General features: G+C 45.2%; 1 protein-coding gene across 4 annotated transcripts; it reads right to left on the reverse strand.

The window, feature by feature from the left end:
- Window positions 1–608: 608 nt before the first annotated feature.
- On the reverse strand, window positions 609–18,137 carry Zdhhc4 (zinc finger DHHC-type palmitoyltransferase 4). 4 transcript variants are annotated; one of them, XM_070033500.1, is made up of 9 exons: window positions 18,076–18,137; window positions 17,260–17,441; window positions 16,598–16,692; window positions 16,260–16,385; window positions 13,996–14,069; window positions 13,221–13,399; window positions 9,117–9,242; window positions 5,074–5,318; window positions 609–935 (listed from the first exon to the last, which is right to left on the reverse strand). In XM_070033500.1, the coding sequence occupies exons 4-9, from the start codon at window positions 16,374–16,376 to the stop codon at window positions 645–647; spliced, it is 1,032 nt and encodes a 343-aa protein (XP_069889601.1). In that variant the 5' UTR covers window positions 16,377–16,385; window positions 16,598–16,692; window positions 17,260–17,441; window positions 18,076–18,137; the 3' UTR covers window positions 609–644. The 4 variants fall into 4 exon arrangements, with proteins under 4 accessions (XP_069889601.1, XP_069889599.1, XP_069889600.1 ...); XM_070033498.1 differs by having other exon boundaries at window positions 17,241–17,441; XM_070033499.1 differs by lacking the exon at window positions 18,076–18,137 and adding an exon at window positions 17,928–18,063 and having other exon boundaries at window positions 17,241–17,441.
- Between the last annotated feature and the right edge of the window lie 3,086 nt (window positions 18,138–21,223).

Raw genomic sequence — 21,223 nt, forward strand, 5'->3', positions numbered from 1 at the left:
CTAGCCCTGGAGGGCCATGGGCATTTTCGTAGCCTGCAAGGTCACAGGCCGCCAAGTTCCTCTCAGGGACACCTGGCCACCCTACAGCCCTCAGTATTTATACCACCTCCTTTCTGCACTGAACTAGATGGCACTATCACTTCAGAATTTTTCGACAGGGCAGGAAAAAAGATTAAAGTTAAAGCAAGCAACCAGCCAGAGCAGGAGTGAATGAGGGTGAGGTTAAGATCACGAAAATCCTCTGGGAGAGGGGTATAGACTAGGGAATGGCATAAAATGAGGGTAAAGCCAGGCATAATCCAAAATGTTGAGTCACTGCAACCCTCTTGCACTCTAGGGGACATGGCTAAAAGGCTCCCCTTGTCCAGGTTCGGGTATGCAGTGAAACACCAAGGTCTCCTTGGTAGCTGGGGCCTTGGACAAGTCTGCTGTAGACCCCTCCCCCCCCACACACACATACCTGGCCCTCCCGGTGCTCCATTCCAGCAGATGACAAATACAACACCTTGTGAAGCCTAGATAACCAGTGAGCCCAGGTTTTCCCTTCTCTCCCTCCCCAGCTGGAAGCTCATTTCTACATACACAGCAGAATCCGAAACAATGGATATATACTGTATTTAAACAGTAGTAACAATCTCTCCATTCTATTTCTTCTTTTTCTGGTAATAGGGGAGGGCAGGTAGAAAGATCTCTCCAAGGTTGCTCCAAAGCCCTCGGGAGTGAATGTTCCTATAGACTTTGGGATCTGCTGATTGGGATCTGGCCACAAGGGGGCAGTGTTGACACCAGGTCCAGTCACCTCTGTACCACTCATTGGTGGTCTGATTGGTGGCAGCCAAGTATATCACAAAGCACAAATAGCCCCCCAGGAGGAAGCTCAGCACCAGGACGAAGCCCAGCAAGAAAACGATCCTTGGAAAGCTCAGGAACAGGTACTAGAGGCAAAGAAAACACACAGGTTAGGAAGTAGACCCATAGGGACAGCACCCACCAGCCCCAATCCTGCCCCCTCCCCCCAAAAAAAGAGTCTCATGGACTTTCCTGCCAGGCTGGCTTTGAACCTTGATCCTCAGATCTCAGCCTTCTGAGTAGCTAGGATTACAGGCATGAACCACTGCTGCCTAGCAACTTCTCTCCTTTTTTTTTTTGGGTCCGGCCATGGGGCCTGAACTCTGGGCCTACGCGCTGTCCCTCAGCTCTTCAGCTCAAGTCACAGCGCCACTTCTGGCTTTTCTTTTTGGTTATGTGGTGCTGAGGAATCGAACCCAGGGCCTCAGGCATGCAAAGCAAGCGCTCTACCACTAAGCCACCTTCCCAGCCCTTTTTTGTTTGTTTGTTTTTGTATTTGTGCTAGTCCTGGGACTTAAAGGCCTGGGTGCTGTCCCTGAGCTTCTTTTGCTCAAGGCTAGCACTTTATTATTTGAGCCGTAGCTCCACTTCCCTTCTCTCCTTTTTGAGACAGTCTAACTGGGTGTCCCAGGCTGACCTGGAACCAGTGACCATCATAGCTCAGCCTCCCCAAATGCCAGGGTGACAGCCTAAACCACCACACTTAGTCCCAACTGTCTCCAGAATGGCTATCATGCTAGCACTATCATGCTGGTAAGGATGTGGGAGAGTGAGGTCACCCACACTGCTAGTGGGTGTAAAACAATGCGATTGCAAGTCCTTTTCAAATCCTACAATCCAACAATTACTCTCAAGACTGGTTTTCATGGAGGAATTTAGAAATAGATGTTCACAGCAACTTTGTAATAGTCCTACATTGGACACTACCCAAATGTCCTTCAAACAGTAGAGGGTTAAACAACCTAGTACATCCACTCCTGGAACACTGAAGACAATAGAAAGGATCAACTACCTGGCTAGGAAGGTGGCTCAGTGGTAGAGCGCTTGCCTTGCATGCATGAGGCCCTGGGTTCGATTCCTCAGCACCACATAAGCAAAAAAAAGAAAAAAAGCCGGAAAAAGGGGCTGGGAAGTTGGCTCAGTGGTAGAGCGCTTGCCTTGCATGTCTGAGGCCCTGGGTTCGATTCCTCAGCACCACATAAGAAAAAAGAAAAAAGCCGGAAGTGGTGCTGTGGCTCAAGTGGTAGGGCACTAGCCTTGAGCTGAAGAGCTGAGGGACAGTGCTCAGGCCCAGAGTTCAGGCCCCACAACCGGACCAAAAAAAAAAAAGAAAGGATCAACTACTGCTGTGTGCAACAACATGTGAATTTCAAGAGAAAAAAGTGAAAAACGCTAATCTCAGCTAGGCAAGGTGGCTCACACCTGTAATCCCTGCTACTCAGAAGACAGAAATCAGGGAGAATGTAGTTACAGGCTAGCTTAGGCACACACATACACACACATGCACACACACACACAAACTGGCACAACCCCATCTCAACCAATCAAAGCTGTGTGACATAGTGGTGGTATATAGGTATACATCAACTACACCAAAGACATAAATAGAAAAAATATTGTCGAGGCCAGCTATGAGAACAAGATCCTATTTAAAAAGGAAACTAAAAACAAAAGAAAAGGGGCTATTGGGTCAAGGGTAAAGCTGCTGTCTAGCAAGTATAAGGAGCCAAGTTCAATTCCCAGTCCCCCTCACAAAAAAATGTTTAAACGCTCCATAGCACAAAATTCTTTATTTTTATAATAAAAATTATTATTTAAATAATAATGGGACTTAGAATTCAGGGCCTGGGCACTGTCTCTGAGCTTCTTTTACTCAAGGTGAGCACTCTACCACTTGAGCCATGGCTCCACTTCCAACTTTTTTGAATGGTTTATTGGAGATAAGAGTCTCATGGAGTTTCCTGTCTGGTCTGGCTACAAACTGCAATCCTCAAATCTCAGTCTTTTGAGTCGGGAGGATTATAGGTATGAGCCACCAGTACCTGGCATGAGATTCTTATTTATGAAAGAACAGGGATGGGGAGATCAGCAGTGGGCAGGTGTTCACAGTGGGGAGAGGGAGGAGTCCAGTGGAAGCAGTTCAGCATCTTGATGGCAATGGCAGCTAAGCTGTGCAGAAGTGTGCAGACAGACAGGTGCACAAAAGCCTATGAGCACATGAATAACTAGTGCAACGTGAATCTGCCTGCCAACATGTAGAATTCTAAGCCTCAGGTCTGGCAAAAAAAAAAAAAAGAAAGAAAGAAAGAAAAGAACTTTGTGCTATGGAGTTTTTAAGCATTGGGGGGGGGCTGGGAAGGTAGCTCAGTGGTAGAGTGCTTCCCTTGCATGCATGAGGCACTGGGTTCAATTCCTCAGCACCAAATAAACAGAAAAAATCGGAAGTATTGCTGTGGCTCAAGTCCTAGGGTATTAGCCTTGAGCTGAAGAGCTGAGCCCAGGCCGAGTTCAGGTCCCATGACCGACCAAAAAAACAACATTTTGGGGGGGAACTGGGAATTGAACTTGGGTCCTTATACTTGCTAGACAGCGGCTTTACCCTTGACCCATAGCCCCTTTTCTTTTGTTTTTAGTTTCCTTTTAAAATAAGATCTTGTCATTCTCATAGCTGGCCTCGACAGTATTTTTTCTATTATGCCTTTGGTGTAGTTGGTGTATACCTATATACCACCATTATGTGACACAGCTTTCATAGTTTTGACACTGAACTGTAGTTGTACGAGACATTAGTGTGTGAGAACATTAGAAATGTGTGAGCCTGCGTTGGGAATGAGGCTCAGTGGTAGAGTGTTTGCCTAGCATGCACAAGCCCTGGTTTTGAAACCTCAATACCACATAAACAGAAAAAGGTGGAAATGGCGTTGTGGCTCAAGTAGTAGAGTGCTCGCCTTGAGCATAAGAAGCTGAAGGACAGTGCCCAGGCCCTGAGTTCAAGCCATAGGACTGGCAAAAAAAAAAAAAAAAAAGAATGTGAGCCTTCCTGCATGCTTCTTTAAATCTCTATTTACTTTCAAATAAGAGATGAAAAGATATTGGCGGTAGGACTAAATGATGTGTGTATGTGTGTAATCGTGAGTTTTTTTTGTTTGTCTGTGGGTCGTGGGGTTTGAACTCTGGGCCTGGGCACTGTCCCTCAACTCTTCAGCTCAAAGTTAGCAATCTACCACTTGAGCTACAGCACCACTTCCGGTTTTCTGGTGGTTAACTGGAGATAAGAGTCTCATAGACTTTCCTGCCTAGGCTGGCTTTGAACTATGATCCTCAGATCTCAGCCTCGTGAGTAGCTAGGGTTACAGGTGCGAGCCACCAGCGCCCAGCTGTAATCATGCTAAGAAAAGAAAATAGCCCTCGGCTGAGGGCAGGTTGGAGGAAAAGAGACTCAAGTCTCAAAAAAGAAAAAAGTAAATGAATAGCAGGGGTGCTGGTGGCTCACACCCGTAATCCTAGCTACTCAAGAGGATGAAATGTGAGGATCTCGGTTCAAAGACAGCCCGGGTTTTGAGACTTTTATCTCCAATAAACCACTCAGAAAACCGGAAGTGCACTGTGGTTCAAAGTGGTAAAGCCCTCGCTGTGAGCTGAAGAGCTGAGGGACAGTGCCCAGGTCCAGAGTTCAAGCTCAGAGATATCACCCAGGCCCAGAGTTCAAGCCCAAAGACAAGCAATAATAATGATAATGATGATGACAATGATGATGACGAAATAAATGAATGAAATGTTTTTAAAAGCCAGAAGTGGAACTGTGGCTTGGGTAATAGAACACCAGCTTTGCCGGGTGCCAGTGGCTCACGCATGTAATCCTAGCTACTCAGGAGGCTAAGATCTGAGAATCCTGGTTCAAAACCAGCCCAGGCAGGAAAGTCAGTGAAACTCTTATCTCCAGTAAACTGCTAGAAAACCAGAAGTGGCACTGTGGCTCAAGCAGTAGAGTGCTCGCCTTGAGCTGAAGAGCTGAGGGACAACGCCCAGGCCCAGAGTTCAAGCCCCATGACTGACCAAAAAAAAAAAAAAAAGTAGGACAGCAGCTTTGAGCCAAAAAGGGACAGATTGCACTCTTCAAGTCCCAGAACCCACACACACACAAAAAGGAAAAGCATCATATATTTACAAGAGAGTAAACATCTTTTATCGCATTCTGAAACCTGAAGTCCTCTGTATCATTACCTGAATAATCAAGACAAAGTCCATCTCCTGGAGGCGTCCAAGGTCATCAAGGTACATTTCTTGGTACAGATTGGACACCATCACCAGGTGGACCAGAAATGCAGCACTCACGGCAGCTATGGTGGCAGCAGACACCGTCAGCGTCGAGAGGTAGGTGAGGAAGTACCTGGTGTTCCAGGCGCCAATGCAGTTATTCACCCAGACACAGTGATGGTCAAAGCGGTGCACACACCTGTCGCACACACCTGCGAGAGGAGGGGGCAGCAGGCCAGGTGTTTCCAGGGCAAGATGATGGCTCCTGCACATCTGCTGAGGTTTCTACACACTCATCATGGGGGGACTGGGGAGAGCAGGTAGCAGTGACTGTGGGCAAGTTTAAGAACTGCCACTATGGGCCATATAAGGGTATTACTGAACTATGGCCACAGGAGAAAACTTAATACTGACAGGTGTGTTTCAATTCATGTACCACCCTCTGAATCAGTACATATAATACCAAAGTGACCCAGAGTTAGTGACTGACTCAACGGGGGTCTAATCGGTTCTTCTGAAAAGTGAACTGTGGTCATTGTAGACATGGGGAGTGAGGAGAAATGTGTGATCAATTCAGTTAGTGGAAAACTTTTTTTTTTTTGCCGTGGGGCTTAAACTCTGGGCCTGGGCACTATCCCCTCAGCTCTTCAGCTCAAAGCCAGCACTCTACCACTTGGGCCACAGCACCACTTCCAGTTTTCTGGTGGTTTATTGGAGATAAGAGTTTCATGGACTTTCCTGCCTGGGCTGGCTTTGAACCACAATCCTCAGATCTCAGCCTCCTGAGTAGCTAGGATTACAGGCATGAGCCACTGGAGCCTGGCTGAAAACTTTTAAGAATATTTACAGGGGGCTGGGAAGATGGCTCAATGGTAGAGCGCTTGCCTTGCATGCCTGAGGCCCTGAGTTTGATTCCTCAGCACCACATAAGCAAAAAGAAAAAAGCCAGAAGTGGTGCTGTGGCTCAAGTGGTAGAGCGCTACCCTTGAGCTGAAGAGCTGAGGGACAGCGCCCAGGCCCAGAGTTCAGGCCCCACAACCGGACCCAAAAAAAAAAAAAGAGTATTTACAGGGGCTGGGAATGAGGCTTAATGGTAGAGTGCTTACCTAGCATGCATGAAGCACTAGGTTTGAATCCTCAGTAGTACCACATAAACAGAAAAAGCTGGAAGTAGCACTGTGGCTCAAAGTGGTAGCTTTGAGCAAAAGAAGGTCAGGGACAGTGCCCAGGCCCTGAGTTCAAGCCCGAGCGAGGACTGGGAAAAAAAAAAAGAAAAAAAAAATTTACGTATAGTTTGGGTGTGTGAGTCTGTTCTTCCAACTAGAATTGTCATGAATTTAAACATAAATCAAGTCTTTCCAATGACAAATTTAGTATCTGAATCAATATGTACAGAAAATGTAAAATGCACTCTGGATTTCAAATGATAGTATGAAAAAAAGAATATAAGCAGATTGCCAGTAGCTCATGCCTGTAATCCTAGCTACTCAGGAAGCTGAGATCTGAGGATCACTGTTTAAAGCTAGCTCAGGCCATGTGACTCTTTTCTCTAATTAACCACCAGAAAACTGTAAATGGTGCTATGGTTCAAAGTAGTAGAGTGCTAGCTTTGAATGAAAAAGCTCAGGGACAGCACCTTAACCCTGAGTTCAAGCCCCCACAAAAAAATAAAATAAAATAAAATAATATTCTTTTTTTTAAAACTGCCTCATAGATTGTGTGTGTGTGTGTGTGTGTGTGCCTATCACCATGCACCAACATCAACTCAAAATGGATTAAAGACCTTAACATTAAACCTGAATCTCTGAAACTACTGCAGGACAGAGTAGGAGAGACACTTGAACTAATAGGCACAGGAAGGAACTTCCTGAACAGAGTCCCAGGGTCACAACAAATTGGAGAGAGACTCGACAAATGGGACTACCTTAAAATAAAAAGCTTCTGCACAGATAAAGCTATCGCAACCAAGCTAGAAAGACAACCAACTAATTGGGAAAAAATATTTACCAGCAATATATCAGACAAGGGGTTAACATCCTGTATATACAGGGAACTCAAGAAACTAATCCCTCCCAAACCCAACACACCAATTACTAAATGGGCAAGGGAACTAAAGAGGGACTTCTCAAATGAAGAAATAAAAATGGCAAAGAAACACATGAGGAAATGTTCATCATCCCTGGTGGTGAAGGAAATGCAAATAAAGACAACCCTGAGATACCACCTTACCCCAGTCAGAATGTCCCACATCCACAAATCAGCCAACGACAAATGCTGGAGGGGATGTGGAGAACGAGGAACGCTATTACACTGCTGGTGGGAATGTACACTCATACAACCACTTTGGAAAGCAGTCTGGAGGGTCCTTAGAAAGCTAAAGATTGACCTCCCTTACGACCCAGTCATACCACTTCTAGGCATCTACCCTGAACAACAGGAACCAATATACAAGGACACGTGCACCTCCATGTTTATTGCAGCACTGTTCGCAATAGCTAGGATATGGAAACAACCTAGATGCCCCACCACAGATGAATGGATCCAAAAATTGTGGTATCTATACACAATGGAATATTATGCAGCCATTAGAAATGACAAAATAATGGCATTTGCAGGGAAATGGATGGAGCTAGAAGGAATCATGTTGAGCGAGGTAAGCCAAGAACGAAGAGACAAACAGTACATGGTCTCCCTGATAAGTGGATGATGAATCCAAAATGTTAGGTGATATGACAAAACTAACAGGACTTAAGAAACAAAGAACTCCCACTCATCTGGTTGAACCACTACTAAATATCCCCATGCTGCTGATCACATATATGGTATATAACATATGAGCACCGTTATATATTACAGACTGTGATAGACAATTTGCTCCAGGAAAGTTAGAATGAACTTGTGACTTTAAATGAGCATCATTATTCCACAATACTGTGAATTTCCGGAAATTAAGTAATCACTTAATCACGATCAAAAAAAAAAAAAAAAAAGAACCTTGGGGAAGGGAGGGAGGGAGGGGATGGTAGGGGGAAAACAATGGAGGGGGTAACAATGTTCAAGAGGAAGTGGAAGTGTACTCATTACCTCACTCATGTAACTGTAACCCTCTGTATAGTATCTCTACAATAAAAAAAATTAAAAAAAAAAAAAAAAAAAACTGCCTCATAGAGAGTGTGTGTGTGTGTGTGTGTGTGTGTGTGTGTGTGTGTGTGTGTGTGTGTGTGTGTGTGTGTGTGTGTGTGTGTGTGTGTGTGTGTGTGTGTGTGTGTGTGTGTGTGTGTGTGTGTGTGTGTGTGTGTGTGTGTGTGTGTGTGTGTGTGTGTGTGTGTGTGTGTGTGTGTGTGTGTGTGTGTGTGTGTGTGTGTGTGTGTATGTGTCCTGGGTTTGAACTCAAGGCCTGGGCACTATCCCTGAGCTTCTTTTGCTCAAGGCTAGCACTCTACCACTTTGAGCCACAGACCACTTCTGGGTTTTTTGTGTGTATGTGTGATTCATGGAGATAAGAGTCTCATGAACTTTCCTACCCAGACTGGCTTTGAACTGCAATCTGCAGATCTCAGCCTCCTGAGTAGCTGGGATGATAGGTGATTGCTGGTGTCCGGCTCATAGACGTGTCCTGTCACTGACACTATTTGATGGTTGGATTACAGCTCAGTGACAAGGGGCTTACTTGGCATATGTGAGGCCCTAGGTTCCACTCCCAGAACCACAGGAGGGAAAAAGATATTTTAAGTGCATTGATTTAAATAAAATGTATGATTAAAACTAAGTAATTAGGGCTGGGAATGTGTCTTAGTGGTAGAGTGCTTGCCTCTTTAGACAGAATAGCATGGCAAAGGTTCTTATTCCCAGGCTTGAAGGCCAGCCCCCAGTTTATCCTGTTGTCTGAAAGAAACCAAGTGGTGACCTCTAACAGTGGCAGCTACCCCATGTCTGCTTTATACTCATGAAACATCTGGAAGCCTGCGTGGGTACTGGGAGGGGCCACTGTGCCTCAGCAGCTAACTCACTGCAGTGCTTGGACCGAGCTGGCTTCTGTAAGTCACAGGTAGAGCACCTCGCATTCTGGGGAAACATCACATTATCAAATTCATAAACTTGAAGAAATAGTAATTCATCTGCTTTTGTGATGGTGCCTGCAAAAAAGATAAAGATCACTTTCAAACAGTGTGGTGTACTTGATGTTCACAACACCTGTCCAACGCAACACAACTGAAACAGCTACATCGAGCATTTTAAGTCATTTACTTTTTTGTTTTTGTCGGTTGTGGGGCTTGAACTCTGGGCTTGGGCACTGTCCCTCAGCTCTTTAGCTTAATGCTAGCACTCTACCACTTGAGCCACAGCGCTACTTCTGGTCTTCTGAGTAGTTTATTGGAAATAAGAGTCTCACAGACTTTCCTGCCAAGACTGGCTTTGAACCGAAAACCTCAAAGCCTCCTGAGTAGCTAGGATTACATGCTTGAGCCACCTGGCCCAGCTAAGTCATTTACTTTTTTTTTTTTTTTGTCCATCATGAGGCTTGAACTCTGGGCTTGGACTGCTGTCCCTGTGCTCTTCAGCTCAAGGCAAGCGCTCTACCACTTGAGCCACAGTGCCACTTCCAGTTTTCTAATGGTTTATTGGAGATAAGAGTCTCACGGACTTTCCTGCCCAGGCTGGCTTTGAACAGCTATCCTCAGATCTCAGCCTCCTGAGTAGCTAGGATTACAGGCGTAAGCCACCGGCGCCCGGCTTCATTTACTTTTTACAACTACTTTATGAGATGGGCCCCACAAATCCCATTAAATATAAATTATATATGGTGTGCAGAATCTTCAGAGACATATTAGAACACCATCACCATCCTCCCATCCTGTCAGCAGTCATTCCATGCCAATGCCCTAGATGCCAGAAGACAAATCACCTGCTTTCTATCTCTATGGATTTGTCTTTTCTGGATATTTCATATAGATGGAATTTTTTCATCTGTGGGTGTTTACGTCTAGCTTCTTTTTGTGTATGTGTAAGTGCCAGTGCTGGGGGGCTTGAACTCCGCCTTGTGCTTCACTTGGCTTTTTTGCTTAAGGCAAAGCTCTTTCTCGTTAATTGGAGATAGCATGTATTGGACTTCATTGGGGCAAAATCTAGCTACTCATGTCTAGTTACTCAACCCCTGAGTAGATAGGATTACAGGCATGAGCCACCAGTGCCCAGCTGTATCTGTTTTTTTTTTAATATTTATTTTTTATTGTGAAAATACTGTACAGAGGGGTTACAATTACATGAGCAAGATAATGAGTACATTTCTTATCAAGCATTGTAGCCTCCTCCTTTGTTTCCTCTTCCCATCCCTTCCCATCCTCCCCCCGCCCCCCTATATCTGGGTTCTTACACCCATTATGTTTCCATGGTTCTTCAAATTGTAACATGAATCTGTGAATCCTTTTTTATTTTGTTTTGGGGTGCTGGGAATTAAACCTGATGTTTCACACATGCTAGGAAAGTGCTCTACGACTGAGCTATATTCATAGCTCTTCGCTCTTTTTTTTTTTTTTTTTTTTTTTAATGGGTCGTGGGGCTTAAACTCTGGGCCTGGGCACTGTCCCTCAGCTCTTCAGCTCAAGGCAAGTGGTCTACCACTTCAGCCACAGAGCCACTTCCAGTTTTCTGGTGGTTAAGTGGAGATAAGAGTCTCACGGACTTTCCTGCCCAGGCTAGCTTTGAACCGTAAACCTCAGATCTCAGCCTCCGGAGTAGGTAGGATTATAGATGTGAGCCACTGGCACCCAGCTCTTCATTCTTTTATGGCTAAATAATATTCCATTGGATGAGATTATGACATTTGTTCATTTTTCAGTTGATGGACATTTAGCACTTCAATCACCAAAAAGTTTAAAAATAAAAGGATAGGAAATAAAATACCAATTATATGCCAAAAGTAAGTATAATCAATTAATATCAGGCAAAGAGACCTGAGTGAAAACAGCAGTAGCTGTGTTACACTATGAGAGAAACTCAGTTTACCAGGAAGAGGTAACACTAACTCTAATCTTGAACATACCCACTAAGAATATGCATATATAGGGCTGGGAAGATGGCTCAGTGGTAGAGCGTTTGCCTTGCATGCCTGAGGCCCTGGGTTCGATTCCTCAGCACCACATAAGCAAAAAAAAAAAAAGAATATGCATATATAAGACAGGTGCTGGTGGCTCACACCTGTAATCCTAGCTACTCAGGAGACTGAAATCTGAGGATTAAAAGTTGGAAAGCCAGCTGAGCAAGAAAGTTTGTCAGACTCTTAGCTTCAATTAAACACCAAGAAGCTGAAGTGGAGCTGCGGCTCAGTGGTACAACAATACCCTTGAGAGAAAAATCTCGGACTGGAAGGAAAAAAAAAAAAAGAATATACAAATATACATTTCAGTTTCAGAAGAAGTGAGGTACAAGCTACAAGAACTCTGAATGATAATAATGAAATCCATTGTTTTGTACAATTAATATAAATTATTTTAAAAAAAAAAGAACAGCCGGGTGCTGGTGGCTCACGCCTGTAATCCTAGCTACTCAGGAGGCTGAGATCTGAGGATCGAGGTTCAAAGCCAGCCCGGGCAGGAAAGACCGTGAGACTCCTATCTCCAATAAACCACCAGAAAACCAGAAGTGGCGCTGTAGCTCAAGTGGTAGAGCGCTCGCCTTGATCTGAAGAGCTGAGGGACAGCGCCCAGGCCCAGAGTTCAAGCCCCATGACCGACAAAAAAAAAAAAAAAAAAAAAAAAAAGAACAGCTTCACATACCACTCTCAGGAAGTGATTGACAAAACAACTCATATGGATGTAAAAAATTACACATGAATAACTTGGTTAATGGACTTTTGGTTCTCTATACCCAAGAACTAGAAAACAAAACTGCAATCAAGCAAATAGAGATCACTTATAAAAACTGCAGTGCAAGTCTCAAAAATTGTTAAAGGAGAAATGGTATCACACTGACCATAGTTCTACGTGTATGTAATTAAGTCAAACTATCAAAAAGATAAAACTTGGGGCTGGGAAGGTGGCTCAGTGGTAGAGTGCTTGCCTTGCATGCCTCAGGCCCTGGGTTCGATTCCTCAGCACCACATAAGCAAAAAGAAAAAAGCTGGAAGTGGCGCTGTGGCTCAAGTGGTAGAGCGCTAGACTTGAGCTGAAGAGCTGAGGGCCAGAGTTCAGGCCCCACGACCGGACCCAAAAAAAAAAAAAAGATAAAACTTTAAAAAAAAGATTGAAGCTGGTCATATAACTCGAGAGCCTGGGAGGTAGATGGAGGAAGGAAGGTAGAGGAATTCAAGGCCAGCCTGGGACACAGAAAAAGATTCTGCCTTAAAGCCGGGCACTGGTGGTTCACACCTGTAATCCTAGCTACTCAAGAGGCTGAGATCTGAGGATCGCGGTTCAAAGCCAGCCAGGGCAGGAAAGTCCGTGAAACTCTGATCTCCAATAAACCACCAGAAAACCGGAAGTGGCGCCATAGCTCAAGTGGTAGAGCGCTCGCCTTGAGCTGAAGAGCTGAGGGACAGCACTCAAGCCCAGAGTTCAAGCCCCACGACCGACAAAAAAACAAATACAAAAAAAGAGATTCTGCCTCAAAAAATAAATAGCCAGGCATGGTGGCTCATGCCTACAATCCTAGATAGTCAGGAGGCAGAGATGGGGCTCATAGATGGAGTCTAAACTGGACAAAAAGCTCATAAGACTCCTTCCGATAGCTAGGTGTGGTAGACTGTCATCGTATATACAAGAAAGTAAAAACATGAAACCTTCTCACAAAAATAACTAAAACAAAAAGGGCTCAAAGACAACAGTGCTTGCCTAGCAAGCATGAGGCCCTAAGGCCCTGAGTTCATACCCCAGTAATAGGTAAATTGTGTGAATATATGTATGTATCATGTATTGGAAGATACTAAATAGTGCTAAATAACCTATGGATCAAAAACTAGGAATATAAACATAAAACTAGGAAACACTTCAAAGTGAGAGATTGGGAAACATGGCACATGGACCCCTGCCATCTTCCTGAGAGTACACTGCTTGTTCCCAGCACTCTCAGCAAGAAGACAGAGCCATCACCAACCTGTGACAAGCGCCTTGACTCACCAGGATTGGTTACACAAGTCAGGGTGAAGAAAACCAGGTTGACAATCAGCAAGAGATAGGGCAGAAGAAGGTAAGACAAAGAAAACTCCAGGTCTTGACAGTAGCCAAGGATTTCCCAGGTGTATTCCACATAAACTGTCCCTTGCAAAACCAGGTGCAGCACGATGAAGATGTGGTTGCTGGAAGGAAGCAAAGGGCCGCTTATTCCCAGGGCCACCCCATGAAGAAAGTACACAAAAGAAAGTAACCAAGGCAACCACTACCACTAAGGAGTGAATAAGAAACCAATGAAACATTTCACAGGTATGTTACAGAGTATGTCTCAATACTTTCACACTCTTTAAATATCTCCATTCAAAAGTAGACATTTCAAGAGGGCCCCAGTGGCTCTTGTGGCTCATGTCTATAATCCTAGCTACTCAGGAGGCTGAGATCTGAAGATCAAGATTCAAAGCCAGCCCAGGCAAGAAAATCTGTGAGACTCTTAATTCTAATTAACCACCAAAAAAGCCAGAAGTGGAGCTCTGGCCCACTAAGCACAAAAGCTTAGGGTCAGCACCTAGGCCCTGAGTTCAAGCTCCCACCCCCCCCCAAAAAAAAAAAAGACATTTCAAAACCCAGAGACCAATGGCAGACTGGCTCTTTGTGAGTGGAGGCCCCAAGCCCAGGGCTCCCACCCCTGCTAGCACCCTTCCCGTCACTACACTGAAAACCACAGCTTCCTGAAGCTATGAGCAGCAACAATTATTAAAAAGAACTCTGAACGCTTAAGTACCGTGTGTGGAAGAGGTAATGGAAAAATCTCTGTGTGGCTCTCTGAAGGCACTTTGGGAACACACAGGAACATAGCTGAAATGAAAGAAAAAGCTCAGTTCTACTTCTTTTTTTTTTTTTTTTGGTCGGTCATGGGGCTTGAACTCTGGGCCTGGGTGCTGTCCCTCAGCTCTTCAGCTCAAGGCTAGCGCTCTACCACTTGAACTACAGCACCACTTCCGGTTTTCTGGCGGTTTATTGGAGAGAAGAGTTTCACGGACTTTCCTACCTGGGCTAGCTTTGAACCCCGATCCTCAGATCTCAGCCTCCTGAGTAGCTAGGATTATAGGCGTGAGCCACCGGCACCCGGCTTCAGTTCTACTTCTTATTCTCCTTACTCCCAAACAAATTAGATCTGCACACCCCCCTGGCACTGTCATGAGTGTAAGTTCTGTCCATACATGGGCAGAGAGAATGAAGGACTTAAAGAACATTTACTGGCCCATGTTGAGGCCAGCTCCTCCACTTCTACTCAAACCCCAAAGGTGGCATTGAAAAGCAGGCAAGATGCTCAGGGGATGCTGATGTGAAGGCTGCTCCTCTCCTTCCCTCCACTGGATTTGACCCCATGTTCAAGGGGGTCATCACTGGATGGTAATCCAGATCCCTTCTAAGTCAACCTCCTCAGAACTGGGACAAGATGGCACATTAGAAGCATCTTCTGTTTCCACTCCATGAATGAGAACATTCTGATAACACAGAAGAGATTCTGAAGAGAGGAAAATATGGGAAGAGAACCAGGACCCACAAAGGAGGTGGTGGTGCTGAGCAAACCAGGGAGTCAAATCTGGCAGAAAAGAAGCATCAAGGAGCTCCAAAGCCACCCCTAGCTCCATGGGGGGCAGGGGGTGGGAGGTTGATGCTGAAGACTCTAGTGCTAGGTAGGACAGAGTCCTGACAATGGATGGATTGCCAACTCTCACGGCAGGAAAAGCCCAAATCCTGCAAGGCTTAATCCCAAGCAAAAAGATCTGTGAACAATGAAACATCAAGACTCAGGGATTCAGAGGACACTTTCCCACAGAAGTTGGGTATAATTAGTTATAAGAGCCATGAACCAGTAGCTCACGCCTGTAATCCTAGTTGCTCAGGAGGCTGAGATCTAAGATCACAGTTCAAAGCCAGCCCTGGCAGGAAAGTCTATGAGACTCTTATATCCAATTAGCCACCAGAAAACCAGAAGTGGAGCTGTGGCTCAAAGTAGTAGAGTACCAGCCTTGAGTAAAAGAGCTCAGGGCTAGTACCCAGGCCTCAGTTCAAGTCCCATGGCTGACAAAAGGAAAAAGAACAGATAGAAATTAAAGGAATAGACAGCTTATTCAATAAAATTGTAACAGAAAACGAAGTCAACCTCTTCCCATGGGTTACTTGCCCCAATTTTGCTGCCTGATCCCTGAAGCCCAATACTCAGCTTTCTGCTCCCATTTCCACCAGTTTCACTCCCAGGCACTTCTGTCCAGAGCTAAAGAGCCAACCTCAAGAATGCGACCTTGTTTCAAATCACTACTAACTCTCCTCAGTAACATAAACATCAAATACACCACAACTGCGATAAATGAAGGACTAAGTAAACCAATGAATTTAACTGCCATCACCTGGCCAGGTATGGTAGCATTCGCTTGCAGTCCCAGCACTGGGGCAAGAGGATCAAGGGTTTGAGGCCAGGGGCCAGGAATGTGGCTTAGTTGTAGCATGCTTGCCTAGCATGCATGAGCTCTAGGTTCCATTCCTCAGTAGAAAAAGTCAGAAGTGGTGCTGTGGCTCAAGTGGTAGAGCACTAACCTTGAGCAAAAAGAGCTCAGGGACAGTGCTCAGACCCTGAGCTCACACTCCAGCACAGGCAGAAAAAAAGAGAAAAAAAAAAAAAAGGTTTGAGGCCAGCCTGAGAAACACAGAGAGACATCACCTCTAAATAAATAAATAAATAAATAAATAAATAAATAAATAAATATATATATATATATATATATATATATATATATATATATATATATATATATATGAATTCTTGTCTTTTTTTTAATTGGGAGATAAGACTTTTCTGCCTGGACTTCAAACCATGATCCTCAGATCTCAGCCTCCTGAGTAGCTAGGATTTCAGGCATGAGCCACTGGCACCCAGTGGGGTTTTTTGTTGTTGTTGTTTTTTGTTTTTAATCTTATTAGGTGAAGCTTTTACACTAATAAAGTCATCCAATGTTAGTGGTATCTAAGGATCATCATTACCTGTGCTCCTTCCTGGGCCAGGCCTTTCAAACGAGGGGTTTTTGAGCAGATGCAGATCAGAATTACAGTAACCAGTATAAAAGCCAGGTACCACAAGAAGAGAACCAAGAAGTCCATCCTGGGAGACTGCAAAAGAACAGAATGCATATGTAGTGCTGCTCAATAAAATTATAACATTCACTTATGGCATTACTTCTATAGCACATATTCTTTGATAACAACTCTCTCAAGAAATGAGTGGTCCTACATTGCCCAAGCCCAGAGTTCAAGCCCCACGACTGACCAAAAAAAAAAGGAAAAGAAAAAGAAAAAGAAATGAGTGGTCCTTATGTACATACCACAGAGCCAAACTGTTTCTCAGTGTGGCACCAGAGATGGTTATGAGCTCTCTTTCAAGATGAACACTGCAGTCTGCTTTTGGGACATCTCCTGCCTGTAAATTCCAAGATAAAACAAGGAAGGAAATGAATCCACAGTAACATATCTTTCACATCCTTAAATATTCCCATACTCACTAACACAGAAAGGATTCAAAAGAACCTGCTGCCCTCAGCTGAGTACAGTGCTACAAACTAATCCCAGCACTCAGGAGGGTGAGACAGGAAGACTGGGAGTTTGAAGGGAGCATGCTATATATAGCAAGTTCTAGGCTAGCCTGGGCTAAGTAGCAAGACCCTGCCAATGCAAAAAAAGAAAAGGAAAAGAAAATAAAAAGAACCTGCTGCCTCATTGGAAGCACTTCTTAGAGGCAATCAGAGGCCATGAATCCAGGATTAGCCACACAGAATTAGGCATAGACATGTTATGAAGCCTCTCTCCTGGCCTGGGGCCACAAATGAAAATAACTCGGAAGAATCAAGAGTTAATATGTAGGTCTGTGCTAAGGAAGTGGAACTGGTTACATTGAACCTTCGTGGACAGGCTACTGTGCCAGAATTCCAACTGAGATAATGAAAGTAGAAAGTATTCATGACTCCTTACAAAGAGCAGCGATTCTCACAAGGGGATGCAAGCTCTCCCGCCTACATCTTCCTCTAGGTTGGATACATTTTCAGCCCGCAGCTCTAGCAATCCTTTTTGCCAAAATTCATGGAGAATTCAGACAGCAACTCCTCTTGGGCGGCAAAGTGTTCCAGGCACACCCCCAGCTGCAGGAGACATGGTTCCACCAGAAGGCTGGATCTGGTGCACAGACAAATCAGTTCAAAACACAGTAAGACCGGAGTCCTCTGGGAAATACATTGTGGAGAAGGATTTGGAAGTAAGGGGGTCTGGTTTTCTTACTGTGCTGGGAGTCAAATTCAGTGCTTTGAGAATGCAAAACAAGCACTCTACCAATGAACTACATCCCCAGTCCAGGAGTAGGGGAAGTTGGATCCCCGTAGCGTGGACAGTCGTAAGTCTTGCTGGGAAACAGCTAAGGAATAGAAACACTCCTGGTATGGTAGCCTCGGGTCTAATCTCCCTATGCCTGTACCCATCCTAATCCATGACCGCCCATCCTGGGACCAGTGGATCTGCCCCAGGCTACTCTTTATCTGGGCATGGCCAGAGCTTTCCTCCAGGAAAAAACTGGAGCTGGGGGTGCGGCGGCTTGGAGGGGACACAGGGAAGACGGGGCGCTGCAGCCGCGGGATACAGTGGAGAAGACAGAGGAGGCTAAAGTACCGCAGGCTCAGAGGAGCGGGAAGGAGCTGTAGGACACCCGGTCGTGAACACGGGGGAGCCCAGGCCCCCCAGTAGCACTGTGGCCACAACACAAAATAGGTTCGGACAGAGAATGCGAACGGCCCGGGGCGACGAAAGCCTAACTCACAGATCCGCGAACCGCCCGCAGCACGGAGCCTACAAGACCCGCCGGAGACTTCCGGCGTGCCTGTGACGTCATCGCGGCGACTCTAACAAGCCGCACTTCCGGCGGACGTAGGTGCCGGTGTCAGGGAGCTGTGACGATTTTGTTGTTCCGCCGTGGGTGTTTGGTTTGGTTTGTTTTTCCGGTTTGGGGGTTTTTGAGTTTTGTTGTTGTTTTGCTTTTTTAAAACAGGAGTCTGTATAATCCAGACTGTCCTGAAACTTGAAATCCTTCCTGCCTCATTCTTCCTAGTGAGGGGATTAGAGGTATTCATCACCACACCCGCTGAGTTTAGTCCAAGTGGTCCCGGGCATAAGGAGCATCCGCGCTTAAGCTACTCAAATATTGTGTCTTCATGGTGGATAAAGTTTGCAAGCAGCCTGCACACCACTGGGATTTCTCTTAACCTATCCAGAATCTTCCCACGCGTGCTCCTGCTCCTCTTGTCTAGGTGCAGCTCTGTGAAGACCACCTCCGGCTGGGTGAGGGAAGGGCAATGACCAGTGCTTGACCATAAGCCTTAAAAATAAAAAGGGAAGGCTGTTTTGATGATAGCCAGGCTTAGAGTGAGAAGAGCTGTTTCTAAACATAGTACCGAGAAGGCCTCTGTGGGGCGTTGCTTTGTTCTGAACGCCTTGGAAGCCGCTGACAACGACGGTCTATTCTTGATGTTTCTGAAAAATCTGAGCCAGGCCTGGCCTTCTTTTGAAAGGGGAAATGTCTGATCTCCAAACAACAGGCCCCAAAGCCTTCGTCTTGTTTGTCTTTGCTACTCAGCCTGGCTTCTTGATCGCCTTTCTTTTTCCTGAAGAGGAGGGACTGACCTAGAATTTTACTAAGCTAGAAACCAACTTTCTGAATGCATTATACTCAAGGCCTTCTTGAACTTTCGAACAAGAAATCTAAAGATGTGTTGGGACCAGAGAAGATTAATTATAGATGGGACCCATCCCACATTTAGTGTGTGCATTTGGTTCTGGGTTGCCTTTATTATTTTTGTTTCTTTTTGTTGTTCTTGGTGGTGGTGGTGGTGGTCATGGGGCTTGAACTCTGGGCCTGGGCACTGTCCCTCATCTCTTCAGCTCAACACGAGCACTTGAGCCACAGTGTCACTGCCAGTTTTCTGGTGGTTAACTGGAGATAAGAGCCTCATGTACTTTCCTGCCCAAGCTGGCTTTGAACCACAATCCTCAGATCTCAGCCTCCTAAGCAGCTAGGATTATAGGCGTGAGCCACCAGCACCTGGCCTGAGTTGCCTTTCTTTATTCTTTTTAAATATCTGAGACACAATATGTTCTCCTTGCCAAAGTGTCAAACTATCAAAAGTGAAAAAGATGCCATTTCACCTTCCTAAATCACAGTTCCTTGACAGATTTCTTTTGGGAGGTGGGAAGTATTGGGTCTTGAAACATCTGCTACTTGAGCCATCCCACAATCCTTTTTGCTTTATTTTTCTGGTAAGGGCTCACTTTTCCTGGGAGTCACCTTCTGACTACTTCTGACCTAGTTGGGATTACAGGCCTGCATCTCCACAGCCAGCTTAGGTTTTTTTGTATGTCCGTCCATTTGTTCTTGTGGTTTGAACTCAATCTACCATGTAAGTACCAGGCTGCCAGCCTTTCTTTCTTCTGGTGCCAGTCCTGGGGCTTGAACTTAGAACCTGGCTACTGTACCAAGCATTTAAGCTCAAGGCTAGCACTGTACCACTTGAGACGTAGCTCCATTTCTGTTTTTTGCTGCTTAATCAGGGATGAGTCTCATGGACTTTCCTTCTCAGCCTGGCTTTGAACCGTCACCTCAGCCACCTAAGTGTCCATGAGACTCTTCAGTTAACCACCAGAAAACCGAAGTGGCTTGTGGGTTCAAGTGGTAGAGCACTCGCCTTGAGCTGAAGAGCTCAGGGGTAGTGTCCAGGCCCAGAGTTCAAGCCCCATAAGTGACAAAAAAGAAAGAGAGAGAGAGAGAGAGGGAAAAAAAGGAAGGAAGGAAGAAAGGGAGGAAGAAAGAAAGGGAGAAAGAAAGAGAGAAAGGGAGAAAGAAAAGCAGAATGAACATACCGGACTATGAGTTCAAGCCCTGGCACCAGAATAACAATAAAAATATTTTCCTCAGGTTGACACAGTGCTTAGTCAGTGTCTGAAAATCATGTGCTTCTGGCAACTTCTCTTTCCACTCTGTTCTTCTAAACCTCCAAACACAAATATAACACCTGTAGGGTTTTGTTTTGTTTTGCTGTCAGTCGTGGGCTTGAACTCTGGGCCTGGGCACTGTCCCTGAGCTCCTCAGCTCAAGGCAAGTGCTCTACCACTTGAGCCACAGTGCCACTTTTGGTTTTCTGGTGATTAGAGTCTCACCAACTTTCCTGCCCATGCTAGCTTTGAACAGCAATCCTCAAATCTCAGCTACTCAGTGCTCAGCTCCACCTGTAGTTTTTAATCACCATAGAAGAAGACACTGTTTAAGTCTAAAACAAGAAGACTGAAAAGGACTGTATCATCTTTGATATGTCGGTGGGGGGAGGGGGGAGAGGAGAAGAGAGCCCTCTTAGCATTCCTAAACCACCCAGGGGCCCTGGAACTGGAACTGTGGTATCAGATTTTTTTGTTGATTTTTTTACCTATTGCAAGATCAGTTGTCATGATCAACCATCTTTTATACCATGATCTCTTTGGAAATGGGATACAAGACTCCATAGCTGCTTTTAGAGTAAGCCCATGTCACAGGATGCTGGATCATAGTGATTTGCTGACCAAGAGAAATTTTGCAAATGAAGATGAAAAAAAAGAAATGTAACAAGCAGTTTTAGTACAAAAGAAGGACTGCATGAATTGTGTGAATCATACCTGAAGGAAATTGTGTTGTAGAGAATACCAAAATAGCCAGGTGATGGTGGTTCCATGCCTGTAATCCCAGCTACTCAGGAGGCTGAGATCTGAAAGTCAAGGTTCAAAGCCAGCCTGGGCAGAAAAAAAGCTGCAAACTTTCATTTCCAATTAACCAGCAAGAAACTGGAAGTAGGGGTATGGCTCAAGGGAAAAGTGCCAGACTTCAGCAAAACAGCTAAGCAACAGTGCAAGGCCGTGTGTCCAAGCCCCCCAAAATTAAGGGTTAG

The sequence above is a fragment of the Dipodomys merriami genome, unplaced genomic scaffold, assembly GCF_024711535.1.
Source record: "Dipodomys merriami isolate MVZ:Mamm:240054 unplaced genomic scaffold, mDipMer1.0.p SCAF_22, whole genome shotgun sequence".
NCBI classification, from domain to species: Eukaryota; Metazoa; Chordata; class Mammalia; order Rodentia; family Heteromyidae; genus Dipodomys; species Dipodomys merriami.